Genomic DNA, 19,663 nt, shown 5'->3' on the forward strand with positions numbered 1-19,663 from the left:
CCTCTCTTCCCACCCAAGCCCCTAGACCCACCCCAGCTTGCTGGGGCCTCAAACAGGGCAGTTTGACCCAACCTAGAAATGCTGCAGGTTGGGTCTGGAGAAGCTCTTGGTCCAGTTCTCTCCGGGTGACCCGGATGGAAACTCCCGCTGCGGCCTGGTCTATAAATACCCAGCACACGGTGGAAAAACAAAAATCTATTTTCTGACTCTTTCCCAGTCTTGCAAGGGAGGGCTTTTCCCTGTAGGCCGACTGGGTTGGTGGGGTGCAGCGTATCTGTCCCACACTAGCCTTTCTCCCTGCTACCGTTTTCAGTCTGTAATTATCCGTTACCGCATTTTCTCCCCGCTATGGGGCAGCCAGGGCAGCTGGTAGGGGAGGCTTTGGTGATGGCTGTGACTCTTGCAGGAAGGGAGGGACGCCAGTATGCTCCCTGGAATGGGACACTAATTTGGGGGTTCCCTGAGGCCTGAAGAATTAAGGGGCACCACAGTGCTCCCACAAGAGCCGGTAGACTCACTCTGCTGCTGCTCAGGGCCTATAAGAGGAGGAGCTGAGTGAGGACCAGGCCTCCTGGCCCCTTCCAAAGGCCGCTCCTGCCAGCCACGGTTCCCTCAGAAAAATTCCCGTGCAGCTCTGTGGAGGGAAATGGAAAACACTGTGAGCCTATTCCCCTCCCCTCCTCTGCCACTCAGCCGCCAAGGCGGTCTGCAGGTGCCCAGCACAGATGGCCCCTCCCCAGCACTTGGTCCTTTCAGCAAACACCTTGTTAACTGGAGTGCAGCCCAGCGGCCTGGTTGCTAGGCAACAGGAAAGCTGGAGTGTGGGAATGAGAGCAGCCTGGCCCTGGGGCAGCCTGGTCACTCTGGCCCTGCTGGGGGCCTGGGAGCTGCCCCAGTGTGAGGGCTCAACAAGGCCCGGGCAGCCACACCCTCCCCAACCTTTGCAGTGTCAGGACCTTTGCAAGGAGGATCTCACTCAGGATGCGGCGTCTTGGGCTGTGATCTTCAGGCCTGGGGTGGGATGCAGAAAGGATTTTAAGAACATCCCCTGTCCATGGGAGTGGGCAGTAACTGTGGCCTCGGAGTGCCCATGGGAGGGGATGGGCCAGTTGCTCCACTGTCCTTCACGTGGTGGGCAGGGGTGGGGAGTGTCCTTCGATGCCCATGGCCTGGACACCTCCAAGGCCCCTGCCCTCTCCTGGGTAAGGTTTCCGGGGGCCCCACGGTCTGGCAGGCGAGTCTGGTTTTGCTGTTGTGGTGGCCTGGGATTTTTGTTTTTATTTTGACAAATAAGACAACCCACCTTGGCAGAGGAAGTGGCTGCCGCATTTTGGCGGGATTCTGCAGCAGGAGGCCTCAAGGGTAGCCCCCCTGCTGGCCTTGCTACCCTGCCAGGAGCTAGGAGGGGGTGGTCCAGGGACACAGCCTGCTTGGCTGGTGATTTCCTGACTTGCAGGGGGCAGCGCCCTGAATCCCTGTGTATTTATCATTCACACACTTAATTAAATGAACAGGCAGCAGGCCCTGTGTGAGACCATTAATTGATACTAAACAACATCAGAGCCATCATCTCAGCATTACTTGTCACATCCCATCTCAAACGGGGCAGCTGGATCTATTCTGATCTGAAGGGACTTAAGCCGAGAGCATGAGATGTTATGAGGCCTGACTTGGCTCCGTGTTGACTCTGACTTTTGTCCATTCCTTTCCCTGCTTCCTACTCATTTCCCAAGCCCGCTGCCTCCAAGCCAGTGAGGGGAGAGGGGTGTTCTGAGCCACAGACTCGGGTTCCAGGCCCAGATCCACCTCTTACTCTGTATGATTTGGGGCAGTTTTCTCAACTTCTCCAAATCTCGAGTTTCTCCTGTGTAAGATGGCGATCCTGGAACCTACTTCCTACCTTGCAAGGAAGCCAGCTGGTGTTAAGGAGGTAGTTTCCCATGCCGGGCACACCCTTCATGAATGGTGGCTGTTATTATTAGGATTATGGGGGGACTTGATTCTTTCCTGCCCTTGTCCCCATCTTTTTGGCCTCTGCCCTCACCCTTCAGATTCATTCTGGCCCGAGGGCCTGTAGTTGAATTCTGGAAGGCTGTTCTATCCCCTCTCTGCCCCCTATTCCCCGTGTCTCTCATTTCCCCTGCTGTGGGGTTTGTGCCCCTCCTTTTCTTCATCCTCTCTCGACACTGCTGATATCTGAAGGCCCCGAGCGCCTGTGACCAGCGGCCCTCCCCTGCCTCCCCCTTTCCCTGTAGGAAATCAGCAAACGGGAAGATGCGAGTGGACAGTTAAGCTGTATTCAGCTGCCTGTCGACTCCCAGGGGGTAGGTACGCGATCATGAGCCGGCATGCCTCCCGTGCCCCGTGCCCCTCCACTCCACCTCCGTGTCTCTGTGCTCGTGTTCACGCTCCGCTGCTGTGCAACCTGTCATAGCCGTGATGGTCGTTGGTGTTGTGAGGTTTGCTTCGATTTTAAGTCCCTTCCCCCTTGAGGACACGGAAGGGAGGTACCTCCTTGCCTCTGTCCCCATCAACCCGCCAAGGGCACCATCTCCATCTCTGCCAGACCGGTGGATGGGCCGGAGAAGGAAGGGACTTAGAATCCTCTGTGTGCACGTGTGTGCGGCACCCCATGTGTGGGGCACCCTGTGTGTGCGTGCCTGTGCTGAGGTCCCGGAGGAGTCCCAGACGTCCGGCTTCAGTGGAGTCAAGATCTGTGGCCATAGACCATACTCCCCCATCTCCCACCCCTTCACCCCTTGCCCCAGGCTCCTGTTGGAGACCCCGCAAGCTGCCTCAGCTCAGGACAAGTCCTTGGAGGATGTGGGGATGGGATGTGGCTCTTGCCAAAATGTACCAATATTTTAAATCACTCTGAGCCTTTGGCCCCTTCATCACCCAGTTAGGTCCAGCTGGCACTCTCAGGGCTGGCTCCCCTCTGGCCCCATGATGAGCCTGTGCTCTGCTGTTCCCTGCCCTGGCACCAGAATTCGGGGCAAAGCCAACATTCCTGTGGGACCCCATGGTGCTGCATATCCCGAGCAGGCCCCTGGAGATCCCACTTGATAATTAAAGGCCTCGTTAGGGCTGTAAACTGAGTTAATGAAAATGATCCCCTGAGATGCCAATTACCCAATATTTATGTCCTTATCAAAAGTAGCAATCAAGTATTTTTTAATAACTTCTTAAGGAGAAGTGTGTAATTACTGGGGAACCTACTGACCTGCTAAGAAGAAAGAAAAAACTGTCCCAGAGACAGGGAGAGAGGTAAAAATGGGGCCAGGGAGGGGGCTGGGACTTGGGGAAGATGAAGGGAAGACACTGAGGGACTGAAGTGGCATCCTCGGGCTGAGCTGCTCTGTCTGGGGTCTTTCAATTTCCTTCCAGGGTCCTCGAGTCTGAGGCTCAGGGGAGGGGAGCTGTGGAGAGAAAGCAAAGGGCCTCCAGTGGACTTTTGCAAGATAGGCTCTAGTGACCACTTCACTCAGGTCCCCAGGACCCCAGCCCCCTCTGGCCTGTGCCACCCACCACCTAGCTCCCCCTTCTCTCCCCAGCCAACCTTGGTGACCGTTCATCCAGGCTGGTTGTGCTGTGGGCTCACGTAAGACGTGGCCTTTTCTGAGTTGTGGCTGGAGAGGCAGAGGTGGATGGGGCCCTGGGAAGCCTTGGGCCCTAAGCCTGGGGGGTCTGGCCTGCGCCGGTGCATGCCTCGTGCCGTGGTTGCTGGTTCCTGTGGCCTATATGTGGTGTGTGTGTGTGAAGAGAGGGAGGCCCGGTCCATCCCAACCTCCCCAGCCTGGCCCGATTCCTAATGGTCCGCTGCTTCCCTGCCCTAGGGAGATGCCAACAAGTCCGAATCAGAGGCCGATTTCTTCTCACCCAGCCTGGATGGCGATGGGGACAGGAAGAAGTGCTTGGCCCGTGAGTACCTATCCTGGGGTACGGCTTTGGGCCCTGGGCCAGCCCTGAGTGGACTCGGGATCTCTCCCTCTGTTCCCCTGCAGTGGTGTCCCTGGGAGAGCACCCGGAGCTGCGGAAGAGCCTGCTGCCGCCTCTCATCATCCACACGGCCGCCACACCCATGTCGCTGCCCAAGAGCACCAGCACGGGCCTGGGCGAGGCGCTGGGCCCCACGTCGCGCCGCACCAGCAGCAGCGGGTCGGCGGAGCCCGGGGCAGCCCACGAGATGAAGTCACCGGTAGGGGGTGCATGTGGGTACCCTGACCGTGGGAGATACTCCAAGGAGGACAGGAGGAGGAGAGGATGGAGGCAGGCGGGTCCAAGGGCATAGCCCCTGCCCCATGGGCTGGATGGGGTCTGGGTGTGCCTGGACAAGGCCCTGGGGAGTCCGAGCCGGTGATGCAAGCCAGGCAAGGAGCCCTAGTCTGGGGGATGAAAGAACAGGGCCTAAGCTGACCTGTTCTGTTTCCTAGCTGAGTGACCGCGGGCAAGACACCACCTCTCTGAGCTGCTTCTGTAAAATGGGGGTGGGGTGTCCCTACCTCCTCAAGACCGAATAATAATAGTAGCAGACCCTCATCTAGGTACTGATTATGTGCCAGACACTCTTCTAAACACTACTCCGAAGCATTCTAAATGCATTTAATCCTCACAGCAACCCTGGGAGGTAGATACCACAACGATTCCCATTTTACAGAGGAGGCTTGAGCCTCAGATTGCAGAAGGGAATGGCAGAGCCAGCATTTTAATCCGGGAGGCTAGTGTTGGTGCCGTGCGCTGGTGATTTTATTTATTTTTAATTTTTAAAATTTCACTTTTAATTGACGAATACTAATCATGTATATTTATGGGGCACAATGTGACGTTTTGATATATGCATACATTATGGGATGATTACATCAAGCTAATTAGCATATGCATCACTTCACATACTTATGTTTTTGTGTGTGGTGTGAACATTTAAAAATCTACTCTCTTAGCAATTTTGAAATATACATTACCTTATTATTGACTATAACCATCATGCTGTGCAATAAATCTCGAAAATGATTTCTCCTGTCCAACTGAAATTTTGTATCCTATGGCTAAGCCTTCCCCCTTGGCCCCATCCTTACCCTTCCCAACCCCAGCCTCTGCTAATCACCATTCTGCTCTCTACTTCTATGAGTTCAATTTTTTTGAATTTCACATATAAGTGAGATCATATGGTATTTATTTGTCTTTCTGTGCCTTGTGTATTTCACTTAGCATAATGTCCTCCAGTTCATCCGTGTTGTCACAAATGACAGTCTTCCTTTTTAAGGCTGAGTAGTATTCCACAGTGCATGTATGCCATATTTTCTTTCTTTTCTTTCCTTTCTGCTCTGTCGCCCAGGCTGGAGTGCAGTGGCGCGATCTCAGCTCACTGCATGCAACTTCTGCCTCCCAGGTTCAAGCGATTCTCCTGCCTCAGCCTCCTGATTAGCTGGGATTATAGGCATGTGCCACCACGCCTGGCTAATTTTTTGTATTTTTAGTAGAGATGGGGTTTCACCATGTTGGCCAGGCTGGTCTCAAATACCTGGCCTCCCAAAGTGCTGGGATTACAGGCGCGAGCCACCGCGCCCGGCCCATATTTTCTTTCCAGCCTTCCACTGATGGATACTTAGGTTGATTTCATATATTGGCTATTGTGAATAATGCTGAAATGAAGATAGGAGTGTCCGTATCTCGTCCACATACTGATTTCAAATCCTTTGGATAAATACCCAGTGGTGGAATTGCTAGGTCATATGGCAACTCTATTTTTAGGTTTTTGAGGAACCTGCAAACTGTTTTCCATAACGGCCGTACTAATTTACATTTCTACCAACAGGACACGAAGGTTCCCTTTCCTCCACATCCTCACCAGCACTTGCTGTCTTTCATCACGTTCTTGTAGCCAATCCAACAGGTGTGAGATAACTCACTGTGGTTTTAATTTGCATTTCCCTGGTGATTAGTGACATTGAGCATTTCTTCATATACCTGTTGGCCATCTGTGTCTCCTTTTTTTTTTGAGATGGAGTTTTGCTCTGTCACCAGGCTGGAGTGCAACAGTTCACTGCAACCTCTGCCTTCCAGGTTCAAGCGATTGTCCTGCCTCAGCCTCCTGAGTAGCTGGGATTATAGGCATGCGCCACCACACCCAACTAATATTTTGTATTTTTAGTAGAGATGGGGTTTCATCACATTGGCCAGGCTGGTCTTGAACTCCTGGCCTCAGGTCATCTGCCCGCCTTGGCCTTCCAATGTGCTGGGATTACTAGTGTGAGCCACGGTGCCCGGCCCTGTATCTCCTTTTGAGGAATGTCTATTCAGGCCCTTTGCCCATTTTTTAGATTGGGTTAATTTTTTGCTGTTGAGTTGCGTTTCTTCACCCCATTATATATACTGCCCATGAGCTGATTATAACACTTCTCTTACCAACTAAATGAGGAATGAGCTCTATTGCCATATCTGTTTTACAGATGAGGAAACAGATGCACAGAGAGGCTTAATAACTTGCCCCAGGTCACTCAGTTGTTTGGGGTGAGCCAGGATCTGAACACGGGCATCAGAGTCCAGAGCTCCTGCTCACACCCCTACACTTGATGTGATGCCAGTGAGGCTCCCAGGAGACCGGGTGCACATGAGAGGACAGGGCTGCTCGGCCCTGCCTGAGACCACTCCTCCCCTGCTCATCCACAGCCCAGCGCTCGCAGCTCCCCGCACAGCCCCTGGAGCGCTGCAAGCAGCTGGACCAGCAGGCGCTCCAGCCGGAACAGCCTCGGCCGTGCCCCCAGCCTGAAGCGGAGAAGCCCAAGTGGGGAGCGGCGGTCCCTGTTGTCGGGAGAAGGCCAGGAGAGCCAGGATGAGGAGGAGAGCTCGGAAGAGGAGCGGGCCAGCCCCGCGGGCAGCGACCGTCGCCACAGAGAGTCCCTGGAGCGGGAGGCCAAGAGTTCCTTTGACCTGCCAGACACACTGCAGGTGCCAGGGCTGCACCGCACTGCCAGTGGCCGAGGCTCTGCTTCTGAGCACCAGGACTGCAATGGCAAGTCGGCTTCGGGGCGCCTGGCCCGGGCCCTGCGACCCGACGACCCCCCACTGGATGGGGATGACGCGGATGACGAGGGCAACCTGGTGAGGCCCCTGTGGGCACAGTGACCCCTCGCCCCGAGGGGAGGGGAGCTGTGCCTGGCCTGGCAGGGTACAAGGGAGTTACCATTCCAAGCCCAGGGGATATCAAGGGGCAGCTGGAAACCGAGCTCCAAACAGTCCCTTTTCTCCCTCTGCCCGCCTTGCCAAACCCCAGATCCTTGTCATGCCTATGCCTGGGGCTGCGGCTCTGCCACCCTTGGTGGATATGAATGATTTTGGGCAGATGTGTATGAATCTTTCATGGCCCTCCCCCTGTGACTCAGAAAGACCCATCGCTCATCTCTCCAAACTGATGCCCCCCCATCCCCCTTTCTCATCTCAACCTCATCACAAGCCTTGACTTCCCACTTCTTCCATACCCATGTGCCCCTCCCCCAACCCCCTCACCACCACCATTCCCCCCGGGGACGGGGTGCAGTGACCTCAGGGTTAGCACGTGAAGAGTAGGCCCGGTGTCTCCTCAGCTCAGGTGTGTCTCTGAACAGACAGATGTGTGGAGCCAGTGTCTGATAACTGATGCTGCTTCCCAGCCCAGCAGGAAGGGCAGGCGGGGGCTGGGCTGCAGGCAGGGGTGGGGACTGGGGAGAGCAGGGTTGGGGATGCAGGGGAGGAGAGGGAGGAGATGGAGAGGCAAGGAGTCCTCAGGGATGAGGAGGGGGCCTGGCAAGGTTGACAGGGAGATGAGGAGTGTGGCTTTAGGAATAAAGGAAGAGAGGCAGGGCAGAGCCTGGGCCCCAGGTGGGAGAGGGTAGACAAGGAGTGAGGGTCCTGATGCTGCTGAGGAGCCAGGAGCCAGGCAACCTGGAGGCCTGGTCCTGCTCATACTCCAGTGTTTGTTCTGCAGAGCAAAGGGGAACGGGTCCGCGCGTGGATCCGAGCCCGACTCCCTGCTTGCTGCCTTGAGCGAGACTCCTGGTCAGCCTACATCTTCCCTCCTCAGTCCAGGTAAATGACAGGGCAGGGGTCTGACCTGTGTCCCGACCTCTTCTCACGGGAAATTACCCCTGGCGATGCTATCAGGGAGTTGAGAAGTGGCACTCTGCCTGGGGGTGTGAGCGGGGTGGCCTCAGCTGGGAAGGCTCTGGAAGGGTAGGGGCTGCGGGCGGTGCCTCTCTCTTCTCAGCTGTTGCCTCTGTGCCTGGGCAGGTTCCGCCTCCTGTGTCACCGGATCATCACCCACAAGATGTTCGACCACGTGGTCCTCGTCATCATCTTCCTTAACTGCATCACCATTGCCATGGAGCGCCCCAAAATTGACCCCCACAGCGCTGTGAGTCACCAGCCCCACTCAGGGCAAGGCCTCTCCTGGGGTTTGCATTCAGGACCAGTGAGGGAGGCGAGGAGGCCACAGTTGCTGATCTGCAGGTCACACAGCAGGAAGCGAGGGAGCCAGGACTCTCCCTTAGGTCTCTCACTAGATGCTGGTCCCCAGGACACCCCCTGTGTCCTCTCCTGCCTCAGTTTCCCTTCTATGATACACCAGCCCAGCTGGGTGCTTCCTCTCACTCCAGGCCATTTCTCATGAGCCAGAGGCTTGTGGGGCACACGCGTGAGTCGGGGAGTGCTGGGGTGGTGCAGAGGCTGTGTGCAGACGGGGAGGCATCTTGCTCAGTCTGCCTCGGGGACTTGGGGGCATGCAGAGCGGTCATGGGAACTGTTTTTGCTCCTGGTAGTCCTTCCAGGTCAAAAACAAGTAGATTTTCAGGGGCCTTAGTGGGGACATGGGTCACTTCTGCTTAGTTGCGAACCTGTCAGTCCTTCTCAGAAGGAGAGCCAGAGTCCCTGGACATACCGCCCCAGGGTCGAACCCCTTCAGGGTGGGCCCAGCTGGCCCTGGGAGCTGTGTCTTCCCAGCCTGGCATCATAGCCCTTCGCTGTCGGCAGCAATTCTGGTTCCAGAAGGATGGGTGGGGAGTGGCTGTGTTTCCCCTCACGGCATGCTACACCACTTGCTTAGAGGTGGCCAGGGTTTTCCTGTCATCCCTCCTTGCCATCTCCCACACCATTGTTTACATTTCAGTGCTGCTGGGGCTTCTGTTTTCTATTAGAGTTGGGGTGGAGGGAGCCTGAGGAATGGCGGGAGCAGCCCAGGACTAGGCGGGTGAGAGAGCACCCGCATTGGGGACCTCATACCCGGAGTCACAGGGTAAGGCAGGGGCGCTGGCTGCACTCCAGCCTTGGCTGCCTCCCGCCTGAGGCCCTGCTGTAGAGCTCTCTGTCACCATGTCACTGTCTCCACGTCTCTCTCACCATCTTCCCACTCAGCTCCTCCATCTCCAGCTCTGTCACCGTACCTGCTCCTCTCCTTCCCTCCTCTCTGTGCTCACACTCTGCCCGCCACCTCTCTAGAGATCTGCGCCTGTCTCCTGGTCACCCAGGGAGGGACTCAGTCCACAGATGCCAGGGAACTAGATGGCCTTCCTCCCTGCCCTGCCCCAACCTGGGCCTGGGAGTGCACAGTCTGTGTCAGGACCCCAGGTTCCACTGCTGCTCCATTTCTGGGGCGCGCAGCAGGAAAGCAAGTGAAGAGGGTGGGATGGCGGGCAGGGGTCAGAGATCAAGTGAGATCCTGCCGCAGTTTTTAAAAGGAACCAGGGAATAGGGCTTAGGACGTGGGACGGGACGCAGATCACAGCACTGCTGGTGCAGATCCTCTTCCCCTCTGGCTAAGTGGCTGTAGGGGCGGGGAGCTCTGGTCACAGACGGGGGTGCGACTGTCTGCAGAGCTGCAGGGGAGTCCAGGGACCTGGCACTGGCTCTGTGTGTGTATGAGAGGGGCGTGATCTGCATTGTTGTGGAGGGTGGGAGTCGTTTTCTGAGTCAAACGTTAGAAGCAGGTTTTGACTTGTGTATGCAGAGCAGACCTGGCCCAAGGGTGGGGGCTTCCTGTCAGGCAACCCCTGTCTTCCCTGTCTCGCAGGAACGCATCTTCCTGACCCTCTCCAACTACATCTTCACCGCAGTCTTTCTGGCTGAAATGACAGTGAAGGTGATGGGTGCTGGTGTTGGCTTGGGCCCTCTGGTTCCTGCTGGGGGTGGAGACGGCTTGGGCTGAGGGTGGGAGGGTTGGCTGCAACGCAGGGCAGGGCTGGGGCCAGCAGGGAGCGCGGCCGGTGACGAGGCGGCGGTCCCCAGGTGGTGGCGCTGGGCTGGTGCTTCGGGGAGCAGGCGTACCTGCGCAGCAGCTGGAACGTGCTGGACGGGCTGTTGGTGCTCATCTCCGTCATCGACATTCTGGTGTCCATGGTCTCTGACAGCGGCACCAAGATCCTGGGCATGCTGAGGGTGCTGCGGCTGCTGCGGACCCTGCGCCCGCTCAGGTGACCCCCTCCCCAGCACCAGAACACCTCCAACAGGTGGCCCCCTCCGCAGGGACACCTCCGACCACCAGCACCCCCTGCCACCAAACAAAAGCCCGCACAGGCCAGCCTTCTGTCTGTGATCCCCACAGATGATCCTGTCCCTGCCCCAGACAGCACTCAGATTACGGCCCCAGTAATTTCCCTCCAGGCACACACCTGCTTTCCTCCTCTTCAACATGACATATTCCTCAGGGCCGCCACACCATGTGATGTAAGGTGACTGCAGCCCCGTGCAGCGCACAGCACAAGGGGCCACAAGGGGCCAAGGGGCTCACAGTCTTCAGCTGCAGCTCTCCCTTGTGTGGCCCCTAGGAGTGACACTCAGCCCCTCCCCGTGAGGTGACAGACTCCTCTTGCTGGCTTTCCCCATCTTCAGGCCCCTGCCAGGGACCACCCCCAGGTGACATTTCTCCTGGCCAGGAATCTACCCTCTCAGGAATCCCTTTCCAATCAGCCCGTCACCACCCCCAACTCAGATTTCTTTTGGACGGGGATGATATGGACTAATGGCAATGCTTCCCTGACTGTGATAGTCCATCTCCCTCTGCCCCTCCCCCTCTCTGCCTGCTTCCCTACAAGTTTATCTCCTGGTACCCCCAACCCACAATACACTGCGTCCCTAGGGAACGCCTCACTTGCGTTGAATCCTCCCCACTCCCAGCCCAAACAGGTCATACATTTGACATCCTGGGATGGAGGTGGAGATGTGGGGCATGGGGATCTCTGCCACTTGTTTTGAGAGATTACAGTAGGGGTCCTGATGGCAGGGGTCCTGTGAGAAGAGGACTGTGTTCTGCCACCAGAGGCCAGGAAGGCACCAGTGGCCAAGGTTAGGGGTGGGGAGCAGGGTCAAGGGACAAGGGAGTGTCCGGGCTGGGGAAAGCCCTGTCACCTCCCTCCCTCCCCTCCCCAGGGTGATCAGCCGGGCGCAGGGGCTGAAGCTGGTGGTGGAGACGCTGATGTCCTCACTGAAACCCATCGGCAACATTGTAGTCATCTGCTGTGCCTTCTTCATCATTTTCGGCATCTTGGGGGTGCAGGTGTGTGGGGTTCTGGGGGCCAGCTATCGGTGAAAGCCTGAGGAGGGCCCCTCCCCTTGGCCCCTGGGTCTTATGGCTCAAGCTGCCACTGCCTTCATTCCAGGAAGGAATAAGCAGGGATGCTCCCGTCCAGGCTCTAGGCCCTTTTACCTCCTGGGCATTTTTAAGAAAACTGGGAGATGAGAGGAAGGCCCCAAGGAGGACCGGGGCTGCAGAAAGGCTTCAGGCCATGGGAGCTGCAGGCTGCTCTTCCTGCCCTCTGCACGCACTCCCTGAGCATAGAGGCTGGCCCGCAGTCTACTCCGGGATCCCCTCCCTTCCTTCCCGGCTCGAGCACAGTGGGCTGCAGGCCAGGTCTGGGGATCCAGGGCCCAGACAGCTGGGCCAGGTTAGCAGCGTGCTGGCAGGCAGGCGGGTGCAGACCCCAGACGAGGCAGGAAGTGGGGGCTGCTGGGGAAACTTGGCCTTGGGCCCAGGGAGGAGACTTGGCTTTGGAAGAGAAAGAGCCCGAGCTGCCTGCAGGATTCAGCAGACGCCTCGGGAGGCCGGGGAGCCCCTCCATCGTAGTCTTCCAGGGCCCTTGGCTCCAGCTGTTTCAGCTACAGGGTAGACAGCTGGCTATTCAGGCAGCGTGGGAGCCCCTGGGTGGCTACACCCTCCCCTCCCCGCCCCTCCTTCCCTTGGCTTTCTGGGATGTCCACTCTGCCCTGGGTGGGGGGCTGTTCCCTGGCTTCCTAGAAATCGCTAGCCCTAGGGACCAGGCTGGGGTGCATTTACCAAAGCTGTGTGGTGCCTCTCTGTACACCCTCCCCACTCCCACCCAGTGCTCCTCCCCTTCCCCACTTCCCAGCCTCCTTGGGTCAGTAGAGTGAACCATTGTTGAGCCCAGTCATTCTGGTGAATTTAGTCTGTTTCGAGCAGTTTGCTCAGGCCCCCGGTCCTGCCTTCCTTTCTTCGTCAGTAGTCATAGCCTGGTTTACACTGGAATGAGGGTGAGCTTTCCAATCAGACAGACCTGGATTCGAGCCCTCTTTCTGCTATCTGCTGGCTGTGGGACGTTAGTGAGTGGATTAACTTCTCTGAGCTTCAGTGGTTCTTATCTGTAAAGTGGAGTTGGTAATACCCACTCCCCTACCCAGAGTTGCTGTGAGAATTAAATGCCTAGCTCAGAGGTTCTCAAACTTGCGTTTGCGTCAGAATCACCGGAACAGCTTGTTAAAAGATCGCTGCTCCCCCAACTCGGAGTATATGATTCAGTAGATCTGGGCTGGCCCTGAGAATGTGTGTTTCTAGCATGTTCCCAGATGATGCTGGGGACCCCCACTTGGCACACGCCTGACCTAACCATTGGTGGAAGATGAATGGCTGTTACGTGCCTTCACCCTTTCCCACTGCCAGCCTCGATGACCTTTCCTCCCACTCTTGGAAAGGAAGGGGGTGTCGGCAGGGGAGGCTCCTGTCAGTGTTTCCCTGACTTTTCTGACCCCAGAGCAGAGCACCCCACACTCACCCAAAATGTGCCCAGGATGGTGTGGGGGTGGGGCTCAGGAGTCCTGGGCTTCCTGTGGTCACAGCTCACTTTTCTCTGTCTCTGGGAATGTGTGTCCAGCTCTTCAAAGGGAAGTTTTTCGTGTGCCAGGGCGAGGATACCAGGAACATCACCAATAAATCGGACTGTGCTGAGGCCAGTTACCGCTGGGTCCGGCACAAGTACAACTTTGACAACCTTGGCCAGGTGAGCCCCAGGCTCAGAGGTGGGGCTGTGGTGAAGGAGGCTGGAGGGGGCACAGGGCCATGCTTAATGATACCTGCTGACTCTGGTGGGCTCCAGGAAGAGATCAGCCTTTCACACCCTCTGCTATCTAACCACCAGCATGTCGCAAAGCCCAGTCCATCCCTCAGTGCCCCAAAAAGTGGGCCCATGGGGTCTCTAGCCATCCTTAAAGATGAAGAAACAGAGGCTCAGAGAGGGTAAGGGGCTTGCCCAGGGCCACAGCAGCTACATGGTGGAGCAGGAAGCACACGTGGCAGTGGGGACAGGCAGCCCTGGGTGTGAATCCTGTGCAAATTCTGACCCCACCGTTGTCAGCTCAATGACCTGGAGCAGCTGACTGACCAGAGCCTCAGTTTCATTAACTGGTGAATGGAGTCATAATAGAATCTCCTTGGAGGTCGCAGTAAGGATGCAATGAGATGATACGTATATTTGTTTAACACGGTGGAAGGGACAGGCATATTGTCAAGATAACTCCTTTCCTCACTCCATATTTGCAGAAACAGAAATGTAGAAAACGAAGTTGCTCACTCAGTTTTGCTTCCCAGACCCACCCTGGTTTTGGTTTCTGGATTTCCAGGGTTTGTGGGTCTCTTGTCCTACCTGGCAGAGGGCAGAGGGTGTGACCATCTCTCAGGGCCCCTCCAGCTGCAGCTCAGCTATGCAACCCTGAGATGGGGGCTCTCCTGGAGCCTGGAGTGTGACTCCAGCTTGACCCCTCAAGAGCTAGGGTGTTTGGAGCTGATGCAGGAGGCACTTCGGGGGCAGGTGGTAGATGATTCAGCCACACATCCTAGACTTCAAATATCTCCTTCTTTCCTCCCCATCAGGCCCTGATGTCCCTGTTCGTTTTGGCCTCCAAGGACGGTTGGGTGGACATCATGTACGATGGGCTGGATGCTGTGGGCGTGGACCAGCAGGTAGGGCTGAGGTGGGCAGGACCCATCTGTGGGCTCAGGTCACTCAGCATGGGCTGATTTCAGGACAGAATGAGCAAGGCAGGGTGGCAAAATGCCATGAAAGAAGCATCACATTTTACAGCAGAGGCTGTTGCTGGTGGCCTGTGGGCCAAATCTGGGCATGTTTTATTGGTCTACAACATGTTTAACATTTTTTGAATTAGTGGTGAATATTTTCAAACTGGTGAATTTGGGCTGTGTGCAGTGGCTCACAACTGTAATGCCAGTGCATTGGGAGGCCTAGGCAAGAGAATCACTTGAGGCCAGGAGTTAGAGACCAGCCTGGGCATCATAGCAAGACCCTCAGCTCTACAAAAACTAAAGACAATTAGCTGGGTGTGGTGGTATCATCTGGAGTCCCAGCTGAGGTGGGAGGGTCTCTTGAGCCCAGGAGTTCGAGGCTACAATAAGCTATGATCGCACCACTGCACTCTAGCCTAAGCAATAGAGCAAGACCCTGTCTCTAAAAAAAGAAAAAAAAATGGTGAGTTTTACTCAGAGATTCAGATTTGTGTCTACTCAGGAAAAGTCTGAAGATCTGGAAATACTGGGCTTGCATTCCCTCAGGGCAGGAGTCAGCCAGAACAAAGAGGCAGTTTTGGATGGAGAATCTACTCTCCCCTTTACCACAGTCCCTGCCCCTCCCTACTGCTTCACATCAAACCCACACCATTCATTTCCATCGCCTGTCAGGTTGCAGTAGCTATTTGGGTTTGCAGGAACCCAGGCTGTAGGCAGCTCCTAAGACAGCTTGCCCTCAGGCTGATGGCTCCGCCTGTCCTTCCTGCTCCCCGCCAGCCCATCATGAACCACAACCCCTGGATGCTGCTGTACTTCATCTCGTTCCTGCTCATTGTGGCCTTCTTTGTCCTGAACATGTTTGTGGGTGTGGTGGTGGAGAACTTCCACAAGTGTCGGCAGCACCAGGAGGAAGAGGAGGCCCGGCGGCGGGAGGAGAAGCGTCTACGAAGACTGGAGAAAAAGAGAAGGAGTAAGGAGAAGCAGATGGCTGGTCGGTAGTCTTTCCACCTCTCTCTGGGTCGTGCTTGACCTTGGCCTTGCGACTGCAGGGGGCTAGGCGCTGGGGCCGGGGGCAGGGAGAAGAGACTCCCTCCTCCTTCCTCACCTCTTTCCCCGCAAGAGCATGTCTGCCTTTAGAGCCAGCATGAAGCAGGCCACTTCAGCCCCATGGGTAGGGGGAGCTGCCCCCACCCTGGGGGCTCCCGGGACCTCAGCATCATCCTCCCCAGATGATGCCAAATGGGGGTAGACACCCAGCCTCCCTGAGCTTGACTCTCAGAGGAGCCTCATTGGCTGCTCAACTGCCCCATGCCAGCATCCAGAGGCCCAGGGTGGGCAGCAAGCATCTAACCCTGCACCCACCTAGTGTCTGCAGCTGCTGAGCAAGGCCTCAGCAGAACTCAGTAATGGACAACAGCGTGAAAGAGAACCCAGGCACCCCTCCCTCCCTATCTCTAACAAAACTTTCTACCATCATATATATATATATATATATGTATTTTTTTTTTTTTTTTTGCCAAAGTAAAAAAAAAAAAAAAAAGCAAAAACGAAAACAAAAAAAGAAAACTCCCCTTGGCTTGGGGAAGTTGTGGAATAACCTGGGGCCCTGCAGCCCCTCACCTCCTCACCTGTGCTCCCCAGCATCTCTTGGCATTGGGTGGGTGAAGCCCCCATTCATCGTCCTCATGCCCTTATGCCACGGGTGGGCCGAGACTAAGTGAGAAGACAGGCCAGGAAGGATGTGAGAGATGCGGCAGGCGCCGAGGCCACTTTGTTTCTGGGTCATCCCCAGGTGCGTCTGCACCTGTCTGCCTCTCTCCCAGGCTCCAGGGCTCCCGTCTGCCTGGGCGCAGTGTAATCTCCGCGCCTCTCTCTCTCAGTCACAGCCCACGTCTCTCTAAGTGTCTTTGTGTGTGGGTTTCTCTAAGCCTTTGTGTGTCTGTCTGTGTGTCTCTCTGTTTGGGGTGAGGGTTTCCTATGCTCTCTTCACCTTTTCACAAACCGTCTTCCTTCCGCCGATAAGATGGGTGCGATGGCCTGAGTTTGCCTTTGGTGTGTTCACATGTGAGTACCACCAAATGAGTGAGGGATTGCCGTGCCCCTGCCTCCCCTCTGCCCTCAGCTTTATCTCCCATGGCCTGGGAGAGGCACTCTGAGGAGGGCAGAGAGTGTGGGAGTTGCAGACGAGGGTGGGGGTGGGAGGGGGCCTGTGTTCCCTGTGAACAGCGGAAGCTGCCCCAGGACGTGGGGGAGACGCTGGCCTCTGGGCAGCAATGGGAGGTGCCATTCTTCATGTCCCTCACCCTCACTATCAGCACCCCCAAGACCTTCTGCTCAGCTCCGGGTAGGGATCCGGGCTCGGCTTGCCTGTGGATGTCTGCAGCTGAGCAGGTGCACTGTCCCCAGTGGCCACGCTCCCACTCCTGCTCCATCCTCCCCATCCCTTCCTCACAGTCGGGCAGATGGAATTCTTTTGGCAGGCGGCACTTGTGGCCCCTGCCTGCCCAGCTGGCTCCCCTTCTGGGGTCTGTAGTAGTCTCAGGTGCAGCTGAGGCCACAGTGCAGGAGAAGTGGACATCTGTTCCTATGACTGGCTGCCTGCCCCTCCTGGGTGTCTCCCTGCCCCTTGACCCTGACCAGCTAGCCACATTGCTTGTCTTCCTCAAGTGCCCTGTGCCCCCAGCTTTGGGCTGGACATTCAGAGCCAGCCACCCACACTCAACTCACCCCACCCATAGGCAGAGTGAGGTGGGAGCTGAGGGGAAGCCGCCCCTGAGGGGCCCTGCCCAGCGCACCTGGTCCAGCCAGTGACCAATGTCGTGTTTCGTTCTTTTAGATCTAATGCTGGACGATGTAATTGCTTCCGGCAGCTCAGCCAGCGCTGCGTCAGGTACTGCGTCTGGGGTGTGGGCTTATGCGCGTGGGGACATGCTCTTCACTCCCTCCCCAGGGCTCATTGATTCTATCCTCTTGGGGTGAAGGGGTGAGGGTCCCTGGGGCCCCCAAGAGGACAGGGGCTGAAGCGCTGGGCATCCCGCAGGCCTGCGTCAAACTGGACGGGAGGCGAGGGCCTGAGGCCTCTCTGCCGACGCCCTTTGGAGAGCCTACCTTCCCAGCAAGGGCTTCCTCGGCCGGCCAAGCTCCCCACCTCCCGCTGCCTCTTCCCTCCTGTGCCTCCTCCCTGTAGCTCACCGGTCAATTATTAGAGCTGCAAATCTCTCCTGTCTTCTTTTGTCTAAGGGGAGACTTTGATCCAAGGGAGCAGGATGAGAGGAGCAGAGAGGGGAAGGATTTGTTTTAAAAATGTAACAATGAATAATTGAACAGACTCATTAATAGTCAAGTGATCACGGTGGCTGCGTCATCGCTACAAACAGCAGGAATTGGGAATCAAAGGCCTGAGTTGGCCAAGAGCTTCTCCCAAAAAAAGCCAAAGATTTGGGAGTGACTTGGGTCCTTATCTTTAAGAGCCATGTCTCTGGGAAGACTCTCCTGGTCCAGCCCACCCTCCATGGTCCCTCGGTTCCCTGCTCCCCTCTCCCCCACTGGCCCCCAGATGGAGGTGTGGAGGCTCATGGAGTCCATGGCAGAGCTGTGGGGCCTCCTAACACTATGTCTCCAGCTGTTCCCAAGCTGTTCATCCCCAAGGCCCCCAGTTATCATCTCCTGCAACAGACCCCACGTTTTCGAAGGCTGTCTATGAAGTTACAAGCACTTCAATAATGATTTTCTTTTATCATTTTTACTAATCAGAGGCGCATCTAATTGCTAATCACAGCTTCTGAGCTGCAGAAGGTTACGCACTAAATGATGGCAAAGAAAGACCATTTCGTCATTAAATTAGTCTGTGGGGCCTTAACACAGGCAAAGTACAGGGTTTCTTTCAAGCTTTTGGAAGTATTGGAAAGAACATAAGGGCCAGAGCGGTGGCTCACGCCTGTAATCCTAACACTTTGGGAGGCTGAGGCGGGTGGATCATGAGGTCAGGAGTTTGAGACCAGCCTGGCCAACATGGTGAAACCCTGTCTCTACTAAAAATACAAAAATTAGCCAGGCATGGTGGCGCACGTCTATAATCCCAGCTACTCGGGAGGCTGAGCCAGGAGAATCGCTTCAACCCAGTTGAATTGCTTCAACTGCTGAGGTTGCAGTGAGCCCAGATCGCGCCACTGCATTCCAGCCTGGGTGACAGAGCGAGATTCCATTTCAAAAAAAAAAAAAAAAGAGAGAGAGAGAACATAAGGACCCCCATGCTGGGAACCACCGGCTGTACCTTTCTCCACTTTCCCCACTCCCCCGGAAGCCAGAATCAGGCAGATGCTGCCCTGGGGATGTTGGGCGTCATGATCTGTGGGGCCTTAGGGACCCGCCCAGGAGAAAACCCCTGAGCCTCCATTCAGTACATCATCCCTGAGGCTGTCTGCGCTACGGACCCATGAGGCTAAGCAGTGGTGTTTGGCATTGAGAGACTGTCTCTCTGGGGCTCAGGAGTCTCTAGCTGGCTTGTGTCTGGATTGCCAGGGTCCCCACATCTCTGCATCAGGCTGTCTTGCAAATTCGTGACTTGTTAGGGGATGAGGGGAAGGAGGGAAGAAGTGGCCTCCAGCTTTTCCCTTATGGGCTCACCTGGTCTGTAGACTGAAGTTTGCACACTTTCACACTCACCCCAAAACGTCCTAACACAGGGCTGGCCCACAGAGACTTTTCCATCTTGGATGTTATCCCAGAAATCAACACATGCAGACTCTCACGGCCCCTAAGATGTGACTCGCCCACTCAGTGCTAAACACTCTCGTGACCCTTGCACTGCACTCCCATTCCGGGTACCTTCTGCTGTGCTCCTGGAGTGGATAGACCCCACTGTATCCTGGGGTGGCACACACAGGCGTGTATGCCAATTACCTTCCCTGGCTGTTGATGAGGACTCAGAGACCCCCAATAAGGGCTCAGATCATCCCAAATCCCACTTCCCAGGACCTGGAGTTCTGCGTGGCCTGTGCCAGAGCTTTTCAAACTTCCATGTGCATAAGAATCACCTGGAAAACATAAATACAGATTCCTGGGCCTTACCCCAGAGGTTCTCCGACAGCGGTGCAGATGCACTGGTCTACCCACCAGGGGGATGGGGACAGAGTTAAACGCAGTCCAGGGCTGCTGGGAATCAAACACGTGCACCACACCTCCCTGCTAGCACTCCTGTCCTGGTGCTGCTCCCAGCAGAACAGGGAGAGCCAGACCCTAGGGAAAGGGAGAAGAGCAGAGCCTGTGATTAGCAGGGGAATGGGCCTGACCAGACACCTGGGTCCACCCCGGCTTCCCAGATGGAGGGAGGGACTGGGGCTGCGGGTCATTAGGCTGCCCCATGGGACCACTAAGCCTCCAACACCA

At 56.1% G+C, this 19,663-nt stretch overlaps 1 protein-coding gene across 33 annotated transcripts in view; it reads left to right on the forward strand.

Moving 5' to 3' along the window:
• The window catches only part of CACNA1G (calcium voltage-gated channel subunit alpha1 G), a 66,709-nt gene that overhangs the window by 32,138 nt on the left and 14,908 nt on the right, over positions 1–19,663 (forward strand). For 6 of the 33 annotated variants that reach the window (XR_750433.2, XM_010386151.2, XM_010386155.2 and 3 more), the window contains exons 14-26: positions 2,256–2,324; positions 3,837–3,921; positions 4,005–4,198; positions 6,670–7,101; positions 7,964–8,064; positions 8,266–8,389; positions 10,040–10,108; positions 10,255–10,439; positions 11,395–11,521; positions 13,131–13,256; positions 14,126–14,215; positions 15,053–15,245; positions 17,112–17,165. Coding sequence is in view for 29 of the 33 variants with exons in the window: in XM_010386151.2 (XP_010384453.2) it covers positions 2,256–2,324; positions 3,837–3,921; positions 4,005–4,198; positions 6,670–7,101; positions 7,964–8,064; positions 8,266–8,389; positions 10,040–10,108; positions 10,255–10,439; positions 11,395–11,521; positions 13,131–13,256; positions 14,126–14,215; positions 15,053–15,245; positions 17,112–17,165 (1,849 nt within the window). In the remaining 4 variants the exon portion in view is untranslated. Of the gene's footprint in view, positions 1–2,255; positions 2,325–3,836; positions 3,922–4,004; positions 4,199–6,669; positions 7,102–7,963; positions 8,065–8,265; positions 8,390–10,039; positions 10,109–10,254; positions 10,440–11,394; positions 11,522–13,130; positions 13,257–14,125; positions 14,216–15,052; positions 15,267–17,111; positions 17,166–19,663 lie in introns of all 33 variants that reach the window. The other 27 variants (XR_750434.2, XM_010386152.2, XM_010386156.2 and 24 more) reach the window with 14 other exon arrangements.

The sequence above is a fragment of the Rhinopithecus roxellana genome, chromosome 19, assembly GCF_007565055.1.
Source record: "Rhinopithecus roxellana isolate Shanxi Qingling chromosome 19, ASM756505v1, whole genome shotgun sequence".
Lineage (NCBI taxonomy): Eukaryota > Metazoa > Chordata > Mammalia > Primates > Cercopithecidae > Rhinopithecus > Rhinopithecus roxellana.